Here is a 22,619-nt window from a genome sequence, read left to right as displayed (position 1 = left end):
ATAACCATAGATAATAAAAATGAGTAGGTAAACTTTTCTTTGCCTTCTCTCAGCCTTACCATTTGATGACCTCTTCTTTCCCCTGTCCTTATTCCACTACTTCAAATGGCACCTCTCCCAGCATTCAAATGGTCTAAGATGTAAATGAACCAAAAACCATAACTTGATCTCTCCCCTGCTCAAACCCCTCCATTTGTGTTTTTGCATTTAGAATAAAATCCAGGTTCCTTACTAAGGTATATAAAGGACTTATATAATCTTGTTCCTGACTCTCTCTCTAACTTTATCTTTTATCATTCTCATCTCTGGCTTGTATCTTGCCAGCCACACTGGCCTCCCTGCTCTTCTCTAAACATTCTAAGTGTGCTTCAACTTCAGGACATTTGCACTTTGCTATTCCCCTGCCTGAAATGATCTACCACTTATCAACTTGGCTTACTCCTTTACTTTATTCACGCCTCTACTCAAATGTTACATCCTCAGATAGGCTTTTCTTGATTCCCCTGGCTAAAAAAGCCCCTCTGTTATACATTCTCCCTTTATCTTACATTATGACAACAATGCATTATATTAGTAATATTAGTAATATATTCATATTTGTTGTCTGTGTCCCTCATCACAATGTAAAGCTGTAAGAAATCAGCGACTTTCTTTTTTGTTCACTGTTGTATCCTCAACAGCTAAAAGAGGGCCTGAAATATAGTAGGTACTTAGAACTATTTTTGGAATGAATACTGTGAAGTGCTACATGCCTAAGGATGTTTGCCTCCTAAGAGAGACCAAAGGTAAGAAGTAAAGTTCTAATGGAGGGATATCAAGCATCATGCGGAACAGATATAAGATGCTTGGGGAGCCGAAGGTCTTACAAGTGTCCCATAAATGTAATGAACTAGGCAATCTCCACTTCTTGACCTGAGTTTAGCCTTTTTGTCCAGTGTTCCTTTTCATTTTTCTCATCAAAGTATGGAGTAATGGAAGGAGCTCTGGCTTTATAGTGAGACACTGTTTATCCTAGAACTGTCCTACACGGGTTTTGTGGCCTCAGGCAACATCTTTCTTCTCTGAGTCTTAGTTTCCCTAGTATTATTTCTTATATGGCTGTCCTCTCTCCAACCAGATCCCAAGCTGTAAAGAGCAAGAGCATTCTTACTGAGCATCTCCCTCAGTTCACGAGAGTGCCATCTATATAGAGGCCCTTAATAAACATTTGTTGTAATGAATATGAAAAGTTTCATGACAAATGGAGGCATTTAATTTTTTATCCATGCATGTGTAGTCTCTCCATTGGCTGTTTTGCTATTTGTCAGACTCATCATAAAGTGTTTTTCAGATAAATGGAGAGTCCATCTCATTTATTCATGCAGGATGTCAGTTATTCACTCATTTACTAGATATAGATTGAGTACCATCTTAAAATGTGTTAGGTCCTTGTTCTAGGTGTTAGGGATACAATGAGAAACGAGACAACAAGGTACCTGCTTTCATGGAGTTTACAATATAATATGTGTAGACATGGTAGGGTGGAGGGACAGGCAACAAACTACAAATAAGATAAACCAGAAAAATTATCAGATGATAACAAGAGCTTTGCAGAAAACTGAAATAGAGTGATATGATAAGTAATTGGGTGACTACTGTAAGTTGTAAGGTCAGGAAAGCCCTCTCATAAGAGGTACTGTTTCAACTGAGACATGAATGATTGAGGAACCATTAAAGTGAAAAGCAGAATGAATAGTATTCTAGGCAAGGGAAATAACTAGCGCCAAAGCCCTCAGGCCATGTATAAATATAAATGGAGAAGGTTTAGTATTTCTGGATTTGGTATTACTAATGATCACCTTGCTAGAAAAGGACTGAATGGGTGTCTTGGTAATAAAAGACAGTCTTTTCAACTTGCTTTGGTCTTATTCTAATAAGTGCTAAAAATGTCCAGCTCCATTTTAATTATATAGATTGTCTTCATTTTTATGGCAGGCTGACAGAAAATAAGGTATCCCTTATGTGTAGCTGTCCCTTTTACAAGTAGTAATTGAGTCTTGCTTTTGAACTTTGACCTTTTTATACTGGGAGGATGGTTCCCATTAATATTTTGTTGAGTTCTATGAAGGTATTGTTGAGCTCTGGTCATGTAGTCTAGCATATGGTCCCCTTGTATGGCTTCTGAGTTGTGAAGTTGCTTTTAATTCTGATTTTGAATTAGTTGCTATTTGTGCAAGCATTAGTAAATTCAGTAAATTCAATTAGTAAATTCTAATTGGGACTCCTGTGATAGTTAAGTAAACCACTGGTGTTAAAATATGTGGCCTTTTTTTGTCCTTGGAAAACCGTTGGTGGGAAAGCAGGTGACAGTAGCCTTGAGTTAGGTGAGAGTAGGATATTATATTTTCTGATGGATACTGTGGAAGGAAATTGAGGAGTAGTGAGTCAAGATATCCGAGTCCTAGCCCCATCTGAGTTCTAGCTCCAGTTCTCCTACAGAATCACTGTTTAACTTTGGGCAGGTCACTCCTCTGCTCCGGGCCTCAGATGTTACCAGAAAATAAAGAGGCTCCATGACTGGAAAAAGAAACTGCTTTAGTAGCCAGACAAGCACCAAATGGATCATGTGGCTTAGACTTGAGTCCTAAGTGAGGTCTTTTACCTTTCACTCCAGATCTAAATCTTAGGACCCACATGCTCAAGTGACCTATAAAAAGAGTTATGACTGGGTCTTCAGAGCCTTAAGGACTGATGCAATAGACCTGCCTCACCAACCTGGTCACAGCAGGAAACATAGCTTAGAGAGCTCATGGCAAATCTTATCCAGGGGTGTTTACCACAGAGGATAAAAAGTGGAAAGGAATTTAGTGCACTAGGGCATAGGAAATGGAAGAGGAAGCTGCTGGTCTCATCCCCTGCCTTCTGTGAAGCCTAACCTAGTACAAGGTGACCTTGTGAATAATTATAATAGTCTCTTCTTTTCTCTGGAGGAGGCAGGTTTAGAATGGGGAGAAAATACTACAAGTGTTAAAACACTTCCTTTGTGAGGAGAAGCAGCATGGGCAGAAATAGTATTCACCCTGTAAGCAGAGGCAAAAGCTTGAAGAAAAGCAAATGAAACATTGTTCTCATGATCCTTGAGGTCTCTTCTAACCTTCTACGTAGGATATGCACTTCACTGAATCCATTAAGCCTGGTATAATTAAGGGAAAAACTGAACTATTCCTCTTCTATCTCTCCTTCTTATAACTAGCTGTGGTAATAGGTATCCAGCTGTGCTTCTAGCCTCGGTCTTAGCTAAGAGGTGACACCCTCTGGGTGGTATGTGTACTGATACTCATACAAACAGTTTATTTTTTTCTTTTTTGTTTTCTTTTTCCCATCTCTCCCACCCTGTAGTGAGGCCATTCAGGATACTTGTCCACCCCCCATTATCCCAACTAAAAAGATAACTGAACAGTATCATGGAACTATTGTGGGGTTCACTTACTACAAGGACATTCTAAGGATGCTTTCAGATAGCTCTCATCCTACTTTTATTTCCTCAGCACCTCAGAATCTCTGCACAGATGTTAATCCTTATAATATTTTTAACTTTTTATTAGTCTATATCCTGCTATTTCAATTTTTGGTGTTCTCCTTTAATGCAAGAGTCATATCCATCAGAGCTCTGACTTAGAAGAAGGCTCTAGAGTATCATCTTTGGAAGGATTTAAAGCAATCATCTAATCTAGTCCCATTTTATGACTAGGGAAACTGAGGTACAGAAAGGGGAAACTTTACATATGCAAGTAAATGTTCTGAAAGGATTGGTTAATTTTTTCTTCCAAAATGCTTTACAAAACAACTTCTTTTTTGTTTGTTTTCACTAAGGATATTCATCTGTGAAAATGTTTAACCAGTGTTGTAAGTAGTTGATAACAATTCGCTGTATCATTCTTAAAGTAACTCTTAATTTCTTAAGAATAAATTAATATAATCAGTGTTTCAAGTACATTATGGTGATTACTGTTCAACTTTAATTCTTGTGAGCATTATTATTAGATTTTGTAAAAGTGAAATTAGGAAGTATTGGATTGGTAAGTGTTTCTTAATAAGGGGCTACTTGAAAAGTGGCTTATTTTAAGAAGAGGACATTTCCCTATAGTTATGCATTCTGGATGAAAGAAACTTGTCCCCAATTAAAGCATTGGTGGAGATCACAAGACATCTAATTGGATTGATGTAGCAAACCCATTTATATAGTTTACTGCCTATTGATAGGTCAGTGAGTACTGAGATTAGCTTGTTAACATCACACTTTGAAAAAGAACTGCAGGTATTCTCTATGGTTGATTTCATGGACAGTCGGAAACTTGGTCACTAATTCATGAAACAAAAACCATTGTATCTGTAAGTTTTTTTTTCTTTCTTCGTGGTTTGTCTAGATGAATAGAATTATGTTTTGACAGTTTTGCTATGAACTACTTGATGGATCACAATATATCACTATCACCGCTAATTACCAAATTTTGATTAATTTTATATACTTTGGTTAGTACATTTAGCTGAATCCAGTATATCTCTATATTGATAAACAGTAATTATAGACATAAGGACACCTGAACTTTGAAATCTTCATGAAAATGTTGTTAAGAATTATGTGAAACCGAATGTTTGTTTATCTAGACATATTTAATTGCTAGCAAAGAAAGCAATTAAAAGTAGCTGCAGAGTAAGAGGCCAACCTTTGTTAAACGTGGTTTTAAGATTGTTACAGAACTTGTGGTGATGATAGCATGGTGTCTTGGAGGATGTTAACAACTGTAGCAGAGTGTTAATTAAGAATGATGTAATCTGCAGCTCAGAATTATTAGTATCATATGTTAGTTTAGCTGGACAGGAGCAAAACCTAATTTCAGTTACGATGAGGGCTCAAGTTATATTTGTAGTGGAAAGATTAACATTTTATTTTTGTGCTGTTCCTGAGACAATTTAAAAATCCTGAATGAAATACAGTCAAATGTAAACATCAAGTCCCTAGCTCATTTACATATGTGCCAGATTTTCAAACTGATTGCTGTTTGAACCTAATCTGTCATTGCTGGCTGCATTAGCTACTACAAACATTACATTTACATATTGATTTCTTATTTTGTTTTAGTGTAAATAATCCATAATTATAGTAAATTTGGTCTTTTGTTGACAAGAGCTCATATGACTCTGTAAGTTTAGAATGGAAATTTAAATTGCCATGTGTCATGCTTTTTAATTTAAAAGCTTGATATATCTGAAAGGATAAAAAGATCATTGTAGATAATAAAATATTCCCAAAGAGACAAAGGAGAGAAAATTTTGTAGGGCCTTTTAGAAAGATATAAATTGTAAATTATTAATGAAAAATTCAATAGCACATTCTAAGATTATTATTTATATTTTTATAAGAAAAAGTCACAATAATTTGAAAAAATTACTTTTTTGGCTTCAATATCAGGTCATATTTAAAAAATAAAATTATTGGAAATGAACCTTCTAAACATGTTATTTTACATTGATATTTGTTTAAAATATCCAGTGCAAGAAAAGAAATAGCATACACACACAGCAGGAATGAAACAGGAGATTTTTTGATCTCTGTATTGATGTTAATATTTTACTCATCTTAACTACATATACAACATTGATTTGAGAAATTTAATTTCACGGACAACAGCCGTATATGTCAGTGGTCGTATAGTATTATTAAGTAGCAATGGCAAAAAATCTATGGTTTCCATTTACGTTGATAAAAAGCGTGTTGTATTTTTGAAGTTAAAAATATGGGACCCGGGGCTTCCCTGGTGGCGCAGTGTTTGGGAGTCCGCCTGCCGATGCAGGGGACACGGGTTCGTGCCCCGGTCCGGGAAGATCCCACATGCCGCGGAGCGGCTGGGCCCGTGAGCCATGGCCGCTGAGCCTGCGCGTCCGGAGCCTGTGCTCCGTAGCGGGAGAGGCCACAACAGTGAGAGTCCCACGTACCGCAAAAAAAAAAAAAAATATGGGACCCATTTAATTGCCAAAATAGTGGTTATCCAATTGTTCAGGTACTTTTTATGGCTTATAATTTTTTTGTGGAGATATAATTTACATATAATAAATGGGTTCTTAAGTATTCCCCAGTTATATGAGTTTTGACAAATACTTATTGTTTTCTACAATGGATTTTAATGAGTGGAATTTTAATTTGGATGTGTATATACCATTTAACAAACAGATAGCCATTTAGTAGAAGCCTGTGCAGAATTGATGGTATCTGTTTACTTGAGTGCTGTGAATTCAGAACTCTTAAAAGCCCTTACGTTAATCAGCTCAGGCTGCTATAACAAAATACCCTAGACTGGGTGGCTTAAACAACAGACATTTATTTCTCATAGTTCTTGAGGCTATAAAGTCCAAGATCAAGATGCTGACAGATGTGGTTCCTGGTGAGAGCCCAAGCTCTGTTCTCTCTTCTTCTTATAAGAACAGTAATCCCATCATGGGAGTCCCATCCTCATGACTTCATATAAACATAATCATCTTCCAAAGGCCCTACCTCCAAATGCCATCACATTGAGGGTTAGGCTTTCAGCATGTGAATTTGAGGGGATTCACAAACATTCAATCCATAACAGCCCTGAAACCCAAGTCTGAATGTGTTGTTTTTCCTAGTCTAGTTGCTTAATCTTGATGGATTTATACTTTATAACAATGAATGCTTCCCCTAGAACTGTTACTGTTTTCATAGGAAGGCTCTGATTTAGCCTGGCCAAATCTTCTGCCCACTGAAGATTTAAGAGGGAATTCTTGATTCAAGGAATTGCTGAAGAAGAAATCCTTAAAATTACTGTTATTATCCTTGATGCAAGACACCCTGCCTTTTACTGTTCTACCCTATGGGCCTGCTGCTATTTGTCAGGAGGAAGCCATTCCTCTTCTTAATCAGGAATTAATGACAGGTATATAGGTACATGATGATCAAATGATCATTTCACTACCATAATGCAATCTTAAGTTAACCTTGAAAAATCACTGTGTCATACATATTAAAATATCCATGTGCTTTCTGCATAAGTGGATCACTAAAGTGCTCTCTCAATGTGAAATAAGCAGTCAAGACAGTAAAGGCTGTTATATATATTTTCTTAATGTTGTTGCTTTCATCAATACTTGACATATGGAGGCCAATAATTTATGGCTTTTTATGTTCTCAGGTATAAAAAAATGTCTGTAACTTCAAGTTTATTTATTGGAGCCTGTGTTAAAATTTGCTGTACACTAATTTTCCCCATACTGTCCTTCCCCCCCCCCCAAAAAACTGGATGGCGATATAAAATGTGTTAAACTAAGTCAGTGAATTAAAATGAAGTTGTTACTCACTAGAAGACAGATATTTTACAGATGACTTCTCTGTTCCTGATAAATGCTCATAGTTAAATTGGAATGGGATCCCCTCAGGCATAGGTGGACATTCATTGGCAGAATGAATGTCCAAGACTTGTGGACAGAAAAGAAAGTAGAGAAGGGATGTTCTGCCAAAACTATTTCTAGAATTTTGTTGGTGGCTTAGATATTAATGCTTAGTTATACTACTGAAAATTTTAAGGAGGTAGATTATCTATCTATCTATCTATCTTTTTGTAGTTCCCTCTCACATGCCTCCCACTGTCCCTCCCCCACCTTGAAAATTAAGAAACTGGCTAGGAGAATTATGAGATGGTATATGTGAAAATGTCTAGCACTTTGCCACTAATTGCTTTTAAATGTTAACATTCACTGTGTTGTGTTTTTTGCAAATAACCACCAGTTCAAAGCTTGGGGACAATGTATATGATTTTCATTACATTTCAAACATTAATTTCAATTTGTATTTGAGGGTACAGCAACGGTAAGTTTTAATGACTGTTGTCTATTTGTGGAAACAACCATCTCGTTGTTGGTAAATACCAATATTCAAACTGAAAGTAAAATCATAATAGAGAATGAAAAATTAAAAACCGGTAAGGAGAGAATAGATGTTCTATTAAAACCATTTCTTGCATTGAGTTAAAATGCAACTGCTTTTAAAAAATTTCTACATTTGCTTACACCTTTCCTTCTCCCTCTTATTGAAGAGAAAACATGCCATTAAGGGAAACAAAAAACTGTTTTGTATTATTTCTCATCCACCTACTTTGGTAATTACCCTCAGCTATTCTGAAGGTCAAAGTTGAAGGAGCATGAATGACTTTGCATTTTGAAGGTAAAAGAGAGACTGCTTGAAGGTGGATTAACTGTGGCTAACTATCCTAACCAACTATTAGAAGACACTATTGTGGAGAAAATTGCTCATAGATGCAGCAACTAAGGGCTCAACATATTCTGCTAAGCAGCAGCTAGAATCAATTTCTATAGATAATATTTTAGCAATGAAGTCTTTGAAAATTATGCAAATCACCATAGTAAATTCCTTTACAGCCTTTGCCTCCTCCTTGGTCTAATTTAGGTATTCTTCCTCTGTATTTCCATACCATCTTAGCAAAAGTGGTATTAGAGCTCTTAGCAAATGGTACCATATGCGGGTTGTAGGTTTGCTTGTCTGTGCATTCCTCAATAAACTCAATGAAGGCAGAAATAAGATCTTACTGGGTCCTCTTCCCCAGTATCTGGAGGACAAATCATAAGAGTTAGACCTTAGAAGAGTTACTACTACTTATTTTGTGTGTGACATTAAGCAAGTAACTTAACATCAGTTTCCTCATCTGTAACAAGAAAATGATAATAATAAACTTCATAAAGTTGACCCAAAGCCCTTACTTAATGCCTGATGCATAGTAGCACTCATTAAAGGCTAGCCATTATTATTAATGGCTAAGTGAATGAATCAGGCTGGAGTCTGAGGTTGCAGATAATAAAAAACATTCTCACAAGGAACATGAATGTGGTATATCAACCTCCAAAAAGATCTGTGTTAAAAAGAACCCTGTGAGCTTGGATAACATTAGGCCTAATGTACAGTTATGTTCCATGCATCAGAAATGGTTTTACCTGGAGATTATCATACTAAGTGAAATAAGTCAGAGAAAGACAAATATCATATGATATCGCTTATATGTGGAGCTAAAAAAGAATGATACAAGTGAACTTATTTACAAAACAGAAACTGACTCACAGACTTAAAGAACAAACTTTTGGTTACCAGGAGGGTGAGGGGGGATAGATTGGGAGTTTGGGATTGACATGTACACACCGCTATATTTAAAATAGATAACCAACAAGGAGGACCTACTGTAACAACCTAAATGGGAAAATTTGAAAAAGAATAGATACATGTCTATGTATAACTGAATCACTTTTCTGTACACCTGAAACTAACAGAACATTGCTAATCAATATACTCCAATAAAAAATAAAAAATAAATTAAAAAAAAGATTTTACCCTTTATCAACTCCTACAGAGAAATGAAACTAAAACATGAAAAATAACTGGCACAAAACCACCATAGACACTTTAGTTAATGTTTTACTGTCATTGTAAGATTTTATGGTATGGGTACCCCTCAAAAGTATTCTATTTTTAATAATAGACCACCTTAAAACTTACATGTAATAAAAATTCCCGCTTGGCTTTGTAAAATTTAATATTCAGAGTTTTATCAGGTAAAGGTTATTTTCTTTTTTCTGAAGAGGAAACAATTTACAGAGTAGTTAAGTGCCTAAAATAAGGGCCTGTATATGGTAGACACAAAATAAATAGTATTGAAAGAATAATTATTGTGGGGGTGGGAGACAAAGGTCAAACAACTAGTAGGGAGTGGAGCAGGAATTCAAATCTGACTCTGTGACTCCCAAGGAGTTTAAAGCCATAAATATTTTTTCTTGCCAAACTTACCCTTCCCCAGGGCTCCTGGGAAATTACGGAACTAGACTAAATTGGTGTTCTTCTAACGTAGTTTGGCAGTCAGTGCTGGTCCTGGCAAACCTTTCTACAAAGTTATTGCACAAGCCTACCAGTCAACATCAAGAAACATATCTAAGGAACTGCATAAAGGAAAGCACTAAAGGTATTAAACATTTGTGTAGATTCATATGTAAAGATAAAGGAGGATCTATGTATGTAATAATCAAGACTTCTGGAATTCTGAGCTCCTTAGCCCAGCATTTGAAGCCCCCATAATGTTGGTCTTTAACGTTTTTCAAGTTTCCTCTTTCAGAAACCCTTCTTTACATCCCCTTATACTTCTTCCTCATTGCTTTCTCCACCCTTCCCTGTATTCTCCAATCTCATCTCTGCTCAAACTAGTCTGTGTCTGAAATCACCTCTATTATATACTTGTCAAATTACAATCCATTCTTTTTTTTTAACATCTTTATTGGAGTATAATTGCTTTAACAATGGTGTGTTAGTTTCTGCTTTTTAACAAAGTGAATCAGTTATACATACACATATGTTCCCATCTCTCTTCCCTCTTGCGTCTCCCTCCCTCCCACCCTCCCTTACTATCCATTCTTCTTCATAGTACTTCAAAGTACTCTTTTTCTTCTCTACAATCCTCATATGTTTTAACTCTCAGAATAGTCTGTCTTGAGGTCAGTGATTATATCTTTGATTCCTGTATTATTACAAATAAGAATCAAATAATTATAGAAAGAATGAATGAATTGTGAACTCCTAGTAAGCAGGGTCTTACTCATCTTTGTATCCCTAAAGCAGCCTAGCCATTTGGGAGATAGGATGCTGAAGAACATAGAATCAAATATAGTTTAAAAACTGGCTTCCATCTTTTTATAGCTGCATAACCTTGGGAAATTACTTAACCTTTCTGAACTACAATTTTGTGAGTAAAATGGCACTTCAAAGGTAGGCTTAAAAAATGAGAATTAGTCATTCTTTATGTGGAGTTCCAAATATGCAGAACTATTCCTTAAGTGTTTATAGGATTGCCTTGAATCACCTTTTATTATGCTAAGTGTCAAGGGAAATACAGGTGAATAATAAAGATACTTACTCTCAAAAGGCTTGTAGTCTTGAATTCAGGACTTCCACACGTGAAACAAAGCAAACCATACAAAACACACTATAAATAAATATTAAATAAGGGATATGATACATGAATTCAGAGAAGAGGCAGTCTATAGTAATACTAATGGTAGGACATGAGGTAGTCTGAAAGCTGTGCAGTATTTGGGAGGAGAGCCCTGTTTGCCTAGGTGATTTCTTTTGGCTACAAAATCTACATACTATCTGTAGTAGTCCCCCTATCCATGGGGAATACATTTCAAGACCCCCAGTGGAAGCCTGAAACCACAGAGAGTACCATATTCTACGTATGGTATATTTTTCCCTATACAGGCATACACCCCAGAGATATTGTGGATTCAATTCCAGACCACTGCGATAAAGCAAATATTGTAATAAAGTTAGTCACATGAATTTTTGGTTTCCCAGTGCATGTAAACTTATGTTTGCACTATACTGTAGCCTATTAAGTGTTCAACAGCATTATGTCTAAAAAAAACAATGTACATACCTTAATTAAAAAATAATGCTGTTGGAAAAATGATGCCAATAGTCTTGCTCAGTGCAGGGTTGCCACAAACCTTCAACTTGTAAAAAACACAGTCTGTGAAACAAAATAAAGCAGAGTGCAATATAATGAGGTATGCCTATACATACATACCTATGATAAAGTTTAATTTATAACTTAGGCACAATAAAAGATGAACAACAATAACTAATAATAGAAAATTTATAACAATGTAAAAATTATGTGAATGCAGACTTTCTCTCTCTGAAAATATCTTATTGTACAAATATGATGCCTTTTCCATCTTAATTAAGCACTTACCATGCACTGTAGCCATAACTTTTGCATGTAGAGGTGAGACAGCAAAACTAGCACAGACTTCTTTTTCCTTCTTCACAATTTCATTGGTAGAAGATTCATTCTTACTGTTGATCTTAACCTCAGCGTACAATTTTTTTTTAACTTTCACCTTTTCACTTAAAGGAAGCAATTTATGGCTCCTCTTTGGCATATCCAAATTGCCAGAATCACTACTCTTGTGCTTTGGGGCTATTATTAAGTAAAATAAGGGTTACTTGAATACAAGCACTATGATAGTCTATCTGATAACCAGGATAACTGCTAAGTGACTAAGGGGCAGGGTATTCTGGACATAGGGATGATTCATGGCCCAGGTAGGATGGATCAGGAGGGCGTGAGATTTCATCACTCTACTCAGAACAGCTTGCAATGTAAAATTTATGAATTGTTTATTTTTGTAATTTTCCATTTAATGTTTTCAGACTTTGGTTAACTGCAGGTAACTGAAATTGCAGAAATGGAAACTGATGATAAGGGGGGCGGGGTGGGGGGCCAGGTTCCTGTATGTGCTGTCGATTCTCCTGCTCCGAGCTCTCTTACTTAACCCTCAACTCTTATACACAGCTATACATGATATCTCTTTTTGGATCTCTAATAGGCACCTTAAACTTTGATATATACATAACTTCACTCTCAAACCTTCTACCTAACCTGTTCTTAACCCAGTTTTCCTTGTTAAATGCAATTCCATCTCTCCACTTGCTCCGACCACCTTAGAGTTATGTTTTTCTCTCACATTCCATCAGTAAGTTGTCTGGCTTCTACCTCTAAAATACATCTGAACCTGACAACTCTTCACTCTCTGCCTCTATAGTTAGCGTAAGCCACCATCACTTCTTGCTGGGACTAGCCCTGCCTTGACTCTTTTCGCACTGTAGCCAGAGCAACCAGAATAATGTTGTATAAATGTACATGTAAGTCAGATCTTAACCATTTCCCAGTGTAAACCCTTCCAATGGCTTTCCTTTGCAATTACTATAAACACCAAGTCCTTTACCGTGGTCTACAAGGACCTATATGATCAGATTCCTGCTCTCTCTTTCTTATACTAGCCTCAACTTAAATGTCATTTCCTCAGAGATGTCTTCCCCAACTATTATGTTGAAAATAATTTCCTTCCCCCCACCCCTCTGATACCTTTTATAATATTGTTTATTTTCTTCATAGCACTTAGCATTCTCTAAAGTTACTTATTTACTTGAGTATTGTTTCCTTTACTAGAATATAAGTTTCATGAAAGCAGGGGCCATTTTTTTTTGTCATAACTGTGTCCCTAGCAACTGGAACAGTGTCATAAACATAGGTATGCACTCAATAAATATATGTTAACTGAGTGAATGAACATGCTGCGTTCTTCCATTTATTATTTCCTAGTCTAAAAAGTGCCACCCATCTCCTTTCCCCAAATAAAACAAAAATTTAGTTCCTTCCAATTAATAAACTCTAAGGTCCTACTTATCCTTTATATTTCAATTTATATTTTTATTCTCCTCTGAAGCTTTCCCTTAACCCTTTCCCCCTCTCACTGAGGCAAAGTTAAGCACTTCCTTCTTGGTTTTCATTGTATGTTTTTTCAATTTCTTAGTTGTATCTATCACTTAATACTATGGCTGTCTACGTGTCTGTCTACCCTCATTAGATTGTGAAGGTTTTCATGGACAGGAACTGTGTATTATTTGGGTTGGTTTCCTTAGCATCTGGAATAATGCGAGGCATTCAGTTAATGTAGATAAATAAGTGAATCAAAATCAAAATCTTAATTCCCATGGTAGTTTTCCAGAAGGCAGCATTGCTGTGTAAAATACAGATATGAGTAAGACTCTTGCCTTCTGAAAATTTACAGTTTATTCATTATTAAATAAATATTTATCTGCAGTGTGCCAGGCATTATGCTTAAGTGGTAAGGATCAAAGACAAAGGTTCCTGCCTGAAGAAACTATTTTAGTGGGGTATTATTTCCCTTGACTTTGATCAGTAATATTTCATGCTGTATATAGGTGTTTCCTAGGTATTTTGAATCTGTAATTTACCTGTGAACTCGATGGGTGACACTGGGACACACAGATTAACTGCCTAATTCTAATCTTATGTTGCATTTATATTTATCACATAGTTACATATTGGCAAAGGAGGAGTGATGAAGGCCAGAACCGTATATATTTTTTGCTTCTAAAGCATAGCATGGAAGAGAGACTAGCACTACACTTGAGACTAGCAATACAGATTGTTCATACATAATGGTGACACATTTTTATTTTCATTGCCGATGGTGCTTTTTAATATTGTTATAAACAAATAGAACCATGGCCTATTTTTCTTAATTAATGTGGCTAAATTCATTTATTCTTCATGTTTCTGACACATTTCTTACATTTTGGAACTTTGGCACAGAGTTTAATATTGCTCTGAATTCTCCAGTTTCTGAATTCTCGGTATTTCTGACTTGTAAGTGAAAGCACAATTATTTTGAAGGAATTTCGGTATAGCAATTAAAGTTCTGTAGATTTCCATACTTTCTCAATTTTTACTGAAACTGTATTTGTATACCTATATGACACTCATGAGTATAAGCAATAGTTTCAAATTTCTGTTCTTCCAGAACTGCTGTTTCATTTGGAATTGAACCAGAGTTTTTGAGTATACATTTTAGTAGCATATTTGGAATTTAATATAATTGACAAATTTGCTTCTCTTGGAGAAAATACATATGCAGACAGCAGCACATGACTTGTCGAAATTCTTATGTATGCAAAGTATTTATAACTGAAGTTAAAAAACACCTTGGTAGAGAAGGAGTTAACAGGTTAACTCCCCTTGGTTGTTCTCGGCTTGCTCTCTTGCCTTTAGGAGCTGAAAAGATGATAACATTGGGCCCGGACATGCCTGTGTGGAGGTTATGGTACTCCTGGGGTTTTTTCGCTAACTGTAAAGCAAGCTAGAACTTGTTCATCTCAGAGTTCCTTGTTTCTCTTTCAGCCCTTTCAGTGCCCTGCAGGAGTCATTAAATCAAAACTTCATGCTGATCATCACCCACCGAGAAGTCCAGCGGGAGTACAACCTGAACTTCTCAGGAAGCAGTACCATTCAAGAGGTGAGTTATGTCTCACAGCTAAGGAATAAAGGTAGCTCATTATAGCTAATGTTGACCCTGTTAAAGAGGGCTTATGTGTTCTGGTTGGAAACTCTCTTTATGTTTCATTATTGGGTTTTTAATTTTAATTAACTTGAGCATCAGTGATTACTGTAGATACATTAAATGACTTGACCTAGAAAGATAGATGTTGTAAATGAAAGCTCTTGATAATTCTTAAAATAGTCAACTTTTAAAACCCTGCTTAAAAAAAACACATTGTTATATATTTCATAGTTTTATAGTAATTATTTAGAATATTAATTTGGAGATTATCGACAGCATGCATTTTCGAACATGCGTATACTTTATTTGAAAGGTTGCTCTCAAACATATTATTTATAGTGTGTATCCTGCCTATTTCCAAAAGGAATTGAGGAGGCTTTTCTTAAGCAGTTGAATTCCAGCCTTGGGCAGTATTCGTGAGATGCTGTAGGGAACCCAGTCATTTAGCTCAGAGTATCTAAGAAGAATCTATTTATAGTGTAAATATTTTCATCAATGTGACCAACCAGGGCCACTGTTTCAAAAAGAACCTCCCCCAAGAGAGAAGAGGTAACTTCTTGTCTGTGACCCCACCTACCTAAAAACTAGTAATTTATCTGCTTTGGGGGGGAAAATGTGTAAGGCTATGTGACAAGACTTGTGTTTAGAGACAGTGAAATGATGATTATGTCACATTACCCCTTGTAAATTATGAAGACAACAGTCATTGTCCACTCATGTTTTTATAAAGAAAATTAATCTTGTTTAATCTTAGATTATTTCATAAATTTTTTCTTGGACTACATTGCTTCAACTAATTATTAATGTCATATTGAAAGAACAAGTTGTTTTCACCCTAATCATTTTTCGGAAGTATATGAATTATTTCAGTAATGACTGTTAATGGTTTTACTTTTTTCATGTTTTATCGATAAATTTCAACTTCTGAATTTGGCGTAAATAACTCATTACTTGAAGTTTATTTTCTCTGTTTATCACTTGAATAGTTTGTTGACTAGTAACTAAGATCTTTAAGATTTTTCTTGGCCCCTAATTTGAATCATAGGTTTAAATTATTTGATTTTTTTCAGGATTTTAAATATATTAATTGCCATTTCATTTTTAATCTCTATAATGGATGTTCTGTTCTCTAAATTTAAAATTTTAATTCATTGAAGAATCATTGTCGTTTTTATATTAAAAATAATGTTTAACTCTGGCCCTATCGCAGAGTTATTCTGGGAGCCTCATGATTATGAAATTTAAATTATATATTGGATAAAATTAAATAGGGAATTCAGTTTCAAAATAAATAACCCCAGTTTAATCAAGAACAGCAAAGATAATAAGAGGTAAATTTCATTCTGTTGTTGATTTCCTTTTTTAAGTTGAAGACTAGTATATCGCATGAAGGGTACATATAGACTGCCTTATTTTTTTTTTTTTCTGATTGCAATATTTACAGCCAGAATTTTACATTTTTTTGTTTTTTTGCATTTTTGTTTTAACATTTCCAGTTTCTATAGTTTGAGTGTGTTTCAACTTTCTCCCACAAGGGGGCAGAGAGGACTATTAAACTGATAGTCTAAAAATGCCGTTCAGTGTTTTCAAATTAGCTTCTCTTATATTAACAAAAAGGAGCATAATAGCCAAGTTATTGTTTGATTTACAGATAATTGGCATATTGCAGGGAGGAGACTTAATTTCACCCTTTTAAATTAAACAGGGAGATTTAAAAAGACATAAAATATTCATTAATGTTCGGTGATTATAAAGTAGTGGCATATATTTATTTTGCCTTTATTACTGTTTCGATGGGAAAATACTGCAAATATTTCCGAAATCGAGTTGGCCATACTGACAAGTTGAAATGTTTAAGCAGCGTTAATGCAATCTGTTCACACCTGATATCCTATGCAGAATGATTCAAAATGACTACATCAATTATTAAAAGAAATACTTAAAATTCTGTAAATGTGCCATTGTGTGCCACAGTTGGCTGAAACTGTTCTCTGCGTCCTGCTATTTAGCTTACCAAATATATTTTAAGCTTCAAGGACTTGAAAACAGTATACCATTTTCTAAATGAAAAGTGTCCTGAAAATATTTTTGCAGACAAATATTCTTATGCATTTCTCAACAAGAGTTTGGTTTCTTCTTTTTTTTTCTTTTTCCCTTTTTTTATCTTTTAAAAGTTGATTTAAAATAATATTTGAAATGCTAGTTGCCAGGAAAAAAATAAATGCAGTTGTTTCTAATATCTGTTGCTTTTCTGTGGGTAGACAGGTACACATAAACTCTTTTATTCTGTACAGTTTAGAAAAGGAATGTGGATTATACTCTCTAGGCCTAGGGTCACACTCTGTAGGCCTAATCCTAAGACTTTTCTCCTTCAACTTGTGGAATATCTGGAATGGGGTTCAAGGAGGACAAGATGCTCTTATGCTACAGCCACGCAACCCACAGTGACACTTAAGTACATGTATTTTTGTTGTTGCATGATTGAAAGTCAGGTTGCAACACAATAAAAATATAATCTTGAAATGATTTTGCAGTGTTACTTTATAAATGCTAGAATTTTTGCTATTAATTTGGAAGCTTAATGATACCATATATCCTAACTTGTAAATTAATTTTTGTCACCAGTTTCAGAAATCTTTTTTCAGTGTTGTTTGATAGGTTCAAGAATGAATTCCAACCAACATATAAAAGGAAGAAAAAAAAACAACTGATTTTATTTTCCAGTGTAGTTGTATATTATTTTTATTGTAGGTGGGGGAAAAAATACCATTTTCTGCTATTTTTAATTTTTGAAAGCCTTGCATTTCTAAAAGAAATCTCTTGTAATATTTTCCCTCCAGAGGGAAAGTTCTATTAAATGAAATAGGATTGACAAAGGTACTATAATTTCAATTTTTAATTAACAAAATACATTTTTTAAAATACTGACTTAGAAAATAGAACTTAGCTGCAGTTTGAATTTTAAATAACTCTTCAGTGACCATATGTTCATGCAGGTTAGTGGTGATAAACCGATAGTTGTACAAGTGTTTGTTCATTCTGTCTCTGTGATCTCTTGCCTCACAATGCATGACTTATATCCTTTGGGTGCTCTAGACTTTAATTTAAGCTAGTTAGATATTGAGGTTATTTTTTTTAAGCTCTTTACAAATCCTTCCACTTACACTATCCTCCTACTTGTGGAAAAGGCAATGACAGTATAAAAAGGTCAGAATGGAAGGTTGCAAGTAGTCATAAGAATAAAAATCCTTTCCCTTTTTCCATTATGACAAAATAGTTTATAAAAATTATCAAATAATGTAACAATAACTTTGTGACAATCTGTCTTTCTACCTTCTTGGATCCTTCATTACCTAGTTGACACACTTTAGTGAATTTCCCTGAAAATTTAAACAAGCTTACCTTATTTTAATGAATTTTCTACACTGAGAATTTAGATTTTTAAACAGTTAATTGTACAGATTTCAGTAATTCTGATTTTTAAAGATCTGTGGCTACAAATGCACTTGGGATTGGTTAAATTAGGGGGAAAAAAGATTGATTTGCCTACTTCAGATCCTAAACCCAGGTGTGGAAAAGGAAATAAAGTCCCTGAAATCAAGCCAACTTTTCTTGGAAACTAATTCTTTGTTGTCCATCTTACTATTGCAAAAGCTCCTATTAGACAAAATATCACTTTTCTTTTAGATGTCATACAAACTTAAGGAATACACACGTGACCCAGAATAACACTGATAAAAAACCAAAGTATTTTTGGTACGGAATCATGGAGTATTCCTTATCTCTTACAGCGAGAAGCACTATGAAGAGCTATTGGAATTATTTAAATCCTTTTCTGAGTTTCACTTTACCCTAGAATTCTCACTGTTCTTATTAGTGTTTATTTAGTTCTCAATGGGAATTAAAGGGAAAAATCGACAACTTATAAAGATATATCCTGCATGGAATAGTAAAACATTTCACTACTAATACTAGCAATTGTTAAGTGGGAAGCCACTACTTTTGAATTAGCAACAAGAAGTGAACTAAATAAATCATACCGGTCCTTAAAAATAATGTTGGCTAAATAATTGTGAAATCATGAGACTAATTCTGATTCTGCAAATTTGAAACTCCTGTTGGGTTTTTGTGTCTATTTTTCACTTGCTACTTACTCAACTTGCTTGACTAATACACATTTCAAACTATTCTCCTTTAATGCTGGACGTTGTTAACAGTACATTTGTAGTCTTTTACAGATTATACTAAAGAGCAATTTTCTAGTAGTGGGTTGACTAAAACTTCTTAACTAACATGCCCTTTCTGTATATGTTTTACTTATAGTTTGTTTGTTTATTTTTTGGTTTGTTTGTTTTCCAGTATGGAGAGGGTGGGGGCTGCTGGCACAGAACTGAAGAGTAGAGAGATAAGAATGTGCATATGCAATAGGGTAAATTAAATTGTGTGCTTATTTAATTAAAAGTTTACGGGGTTTATTTTTACTGTAAGATGAACGGCATATATAAGCTCAATTAGAATGAACCCATTTTAATTAGCGTGTATCATAGTTTGATTTTTAAAAATTTGAAATCAAAATGACATCTTAGGAAGAATGAAAGAGAGATAATTTCTTAAGCAACTGGGCAATGAATTTGAGCCTTTTTTCAGCTTTCAGAAAAGGAGACTGAGTTTCTTTTGCCTGTATATAAGTTTCAAGTTGCACTTTGTTACTGAGATCTGTTGAAGTTATACCACTTCAAATGAATAAATCAGTAATGATCATTTTATAAACTTTGGGGTTTTCTGTGATGCTTAATAAATTATCCCCTTAGGAAATAAATTTGATATTTACAATGCAGCTATTTGGAACTGACAAGTCTTTCTTTCCCTCTGAAAGTATTTTAGAATAATCTCTATTGGACATTTTTTTTTTAGCCATGTAAGTATTTCTTCGCCTACATTCAAGAAGGTTAGAAACAATGAAATTTTGTTAAGAGTCGATGGTGCTTTAGACCTTTGTTACTTAAGATATGTGTATCCTAACAGCTTCTTGGCCGACTGTATTTCATAATCTGTGATTTGTGTGTTGGTAGTTTTAAAATGCCTGGGTTAAGAGATATTATGTTCAGTTATCAGAAACTAATAAACATAAGACATTTTTATATGCAAGAAAAGGCAGAGAGTAAATAATTGCACTGGTGACCAATACTGTAATAATCCTGTTTTACAATATGCACTTGACAGGTTGTAATAGTGCTAATTGAAGAGACTAATTCACACTTGCTTCATTCTATTCAAAGGCAAAATCAGCAGCTTGTTTTGCTTTTGACCAGATGGTCCTCATGAACACCTACTGTGCACTTTAAGTGCTTTACTAGAATTACAAAGGCTGGGGGCTGCGTTCGACTCCAAATGATTTGAGGAGTGAGAGGGAGAGAGAGAGGGGGAAAAAAAAACCCTCTGTGCTCAATGGATTTGGTGCAAGTAAATTAATTCTAGTGGACCCATTACACATTGAGCCCCCTTTTCAAAGCTCTGAGCCTCCTCGCTTGCTCTGTAGCAATGAGAAAGAGAAAGAGAAAGGCAGATTACTGCAAACAGAAATAAAAAAAAGGGGTATGAAAGGGAGAAAAGAGGCCTTGAAGCCTTTCATATCATTTGAGTTTTTCAAGTGCGTTATTTTTGGGGAGGGTGGATATATGAAAAGCCAATTGGAGTTTTTTTTGTTTTAAAGTGAGCTATTTAAGCACCATGAATATAGGCGCAAGAGCAACAGTTGACTGAGTTTACTGTGGTGAAGCTTTGTGTTCGAGGATGAATCAAATTCATTATATTCAACTCTTTGTGTTTTAACATGAATGTAGGGTTAGTTTCACAAGACTGTGTCTGTTTAGGATAATTATAATTTAATATTTTCCTTTCATAAAGTTATCACTGTAGATGTCTAAAATTTTAATCAAAGCAGATTTTGTACACTGACTTTGAAGCACCCTGACAGTTTAAAATTCAAAGGAAAGCTTTTTTAGTTTTCAAAAGAAAAGAAAGGCTCATTCTAATGGCATCGAAGCAGAGATTATTATAACTAATTAGAAGTCACACATCTGTTAGCTTTTGGTTTGTGACTTATGTATTTTTTCAGTAAAATATATACTTTAAAAATATATTGCTGTTATTGAGTGAACCCAAAGGGATAAAATGAACTTAAAAGAGAACCACTTATTCGAGCCAACCATTTTTCCAGATCTCCACATGTTCCCATAAAAATATGTAATGTATTAAAGTCCATTAAATGTAAATTGGAATTGCGTAATTAATAACAAGTTCAAATGCACTTCCAAACAAAATGTTTTTGCACAGTTCTTGTTAGCATAATTCTGATTATTAACCAGAGTTATTATAAAAATAACAAGAAAGTATAAGCAAATCCAGTTTGTGTAAATTTATAATTATTTCTTATCCGTAAAGCCGTTTGTATATAATTTGGAACACTGACACTGTAAAATGATTAATTCTTATTCTTAGCTTATGTAAAATGATTAATTCTTATTCCAAGCTTATGTGGGTTAAAATACAAGGGATCATATCTAGGAATACATGTCAGTTATTTTGTATTTGTATGTTTTTATACTTTCAAGTATAATTCTCTTGTGATATATTTTTGTTCCATGGTTTACTTTTGTTTGATGACATGTTTTATTGACACTGTAATTCAACTTTATTTCAATTATAACCATTAACAAAGAATACAACAAAATCATACCAATAGTATTATATGACTTAAGGATAATTGTAAACATTTTACAAAAAATGAATGTCTAGAATTTGTATTTTTGGCATAATGCATCAATATGATTTATACGTCAACATGTTTTAATTACATTTTTAGAAAATAAAATATAGAAATACAAAGACAACCACAAAAATATTTAGTTTTACTTCTCAAAGATTTTAATGAAGAGGATAGGATAACATGCCTTCTTTGATATTTAAATTAAATTTAATTAACTTCCTATTAATGTGGTCATTACTTTGGGACTTGTTCATTGAAATATTCGTTGTGGGGTGGGGAGGAACATAAGGGGAATCCCCAGACCTTCAACTAACAAAATATCCAATGAAATTTATAAGCAATGAGGTGTTAATGAATTGATATCCTCTGGGAAAAAGGGATTTCAAGAAAAAAATCTGATTAGGAAAAACTTACTGAAAAAAATTTTTTGCAGTAGACTATTTAAAATAAAGGTAAGACTACTAGATTCTCTTTCTTGTAGGTACCATGAAAAACTACCTTTAAAGCCAGAATCTCAATTAGCAGAAGTGGATTGATCATGACCATGCAGTCATTTATTTAGGTGGGGCTAGTTCTTTGGTTTCCCACACACAGTAGTTGGAGTGTTTCTCCTCATGAAGAAGAGTTTATTTCAGTATTAAAATATTAACCCCTAGATTCCTGAATGTTAGAGGCAAGGTTCTCTTCTATAGGGTAAAGTTTGGAAAAGGCTGCCGTTTCTTTATAGACTTTGATAAGTACCACATTACTTAAGCTGAGAAATGTTTTAGCATTTAACTATCCTCTAGCCATAAAATAAGAATTATATAACCTCCCCATTTTTCCCCCCACCCCACCCTCCCCCAGCAAAAACATAAGCAAAAACAAAGAA

The 22,619-nt window shown here is 34.5% G+C and overlaps 1 protein-coding gene across 1 annotated transcript in view; it reads left to right on the top strand.

The window, feature by feature from the left end:
- FAF1 (Fas associated factor 1) overlaps window positions 1-22,619 on the top strand; it is a 492,565-nt gene that overhangs the window by 243,350 nt on the left and 226,596 nt on the right. The window contains exon 7 of the mRNA XM_032640813.1: window positions 14,820-14,934. Within this exon, the coding sequence (XP_032496704.1) occupies window positions 14,820-14,934 (115 nt within the window). The remainder of the gene's footprint in view (window positions 1-14,819; window positions 14,935-22,619) is intronic.

The sequence above is a fragment of the Phocoena sinus genome, chromosome 1 (genome assembly GCF_008692025.1).
Source record: "Phocoena sinus isolate mPhoSin1 chromosome 1, mPhoSin1.pri, whole genome shotgun sequence".
In the NCBI taxonomy this organism is placed as follows: Eukaryota; Metazoa; Chordata; class Mammalia; order Artiodactyla; family Phocoenidae; genus Phocoena; species Phocoena sinus.
Note: the sequence above shows the minus strand (reverse complement) of the source record. Positions and strands in the feature narration are given on the sequence as shown.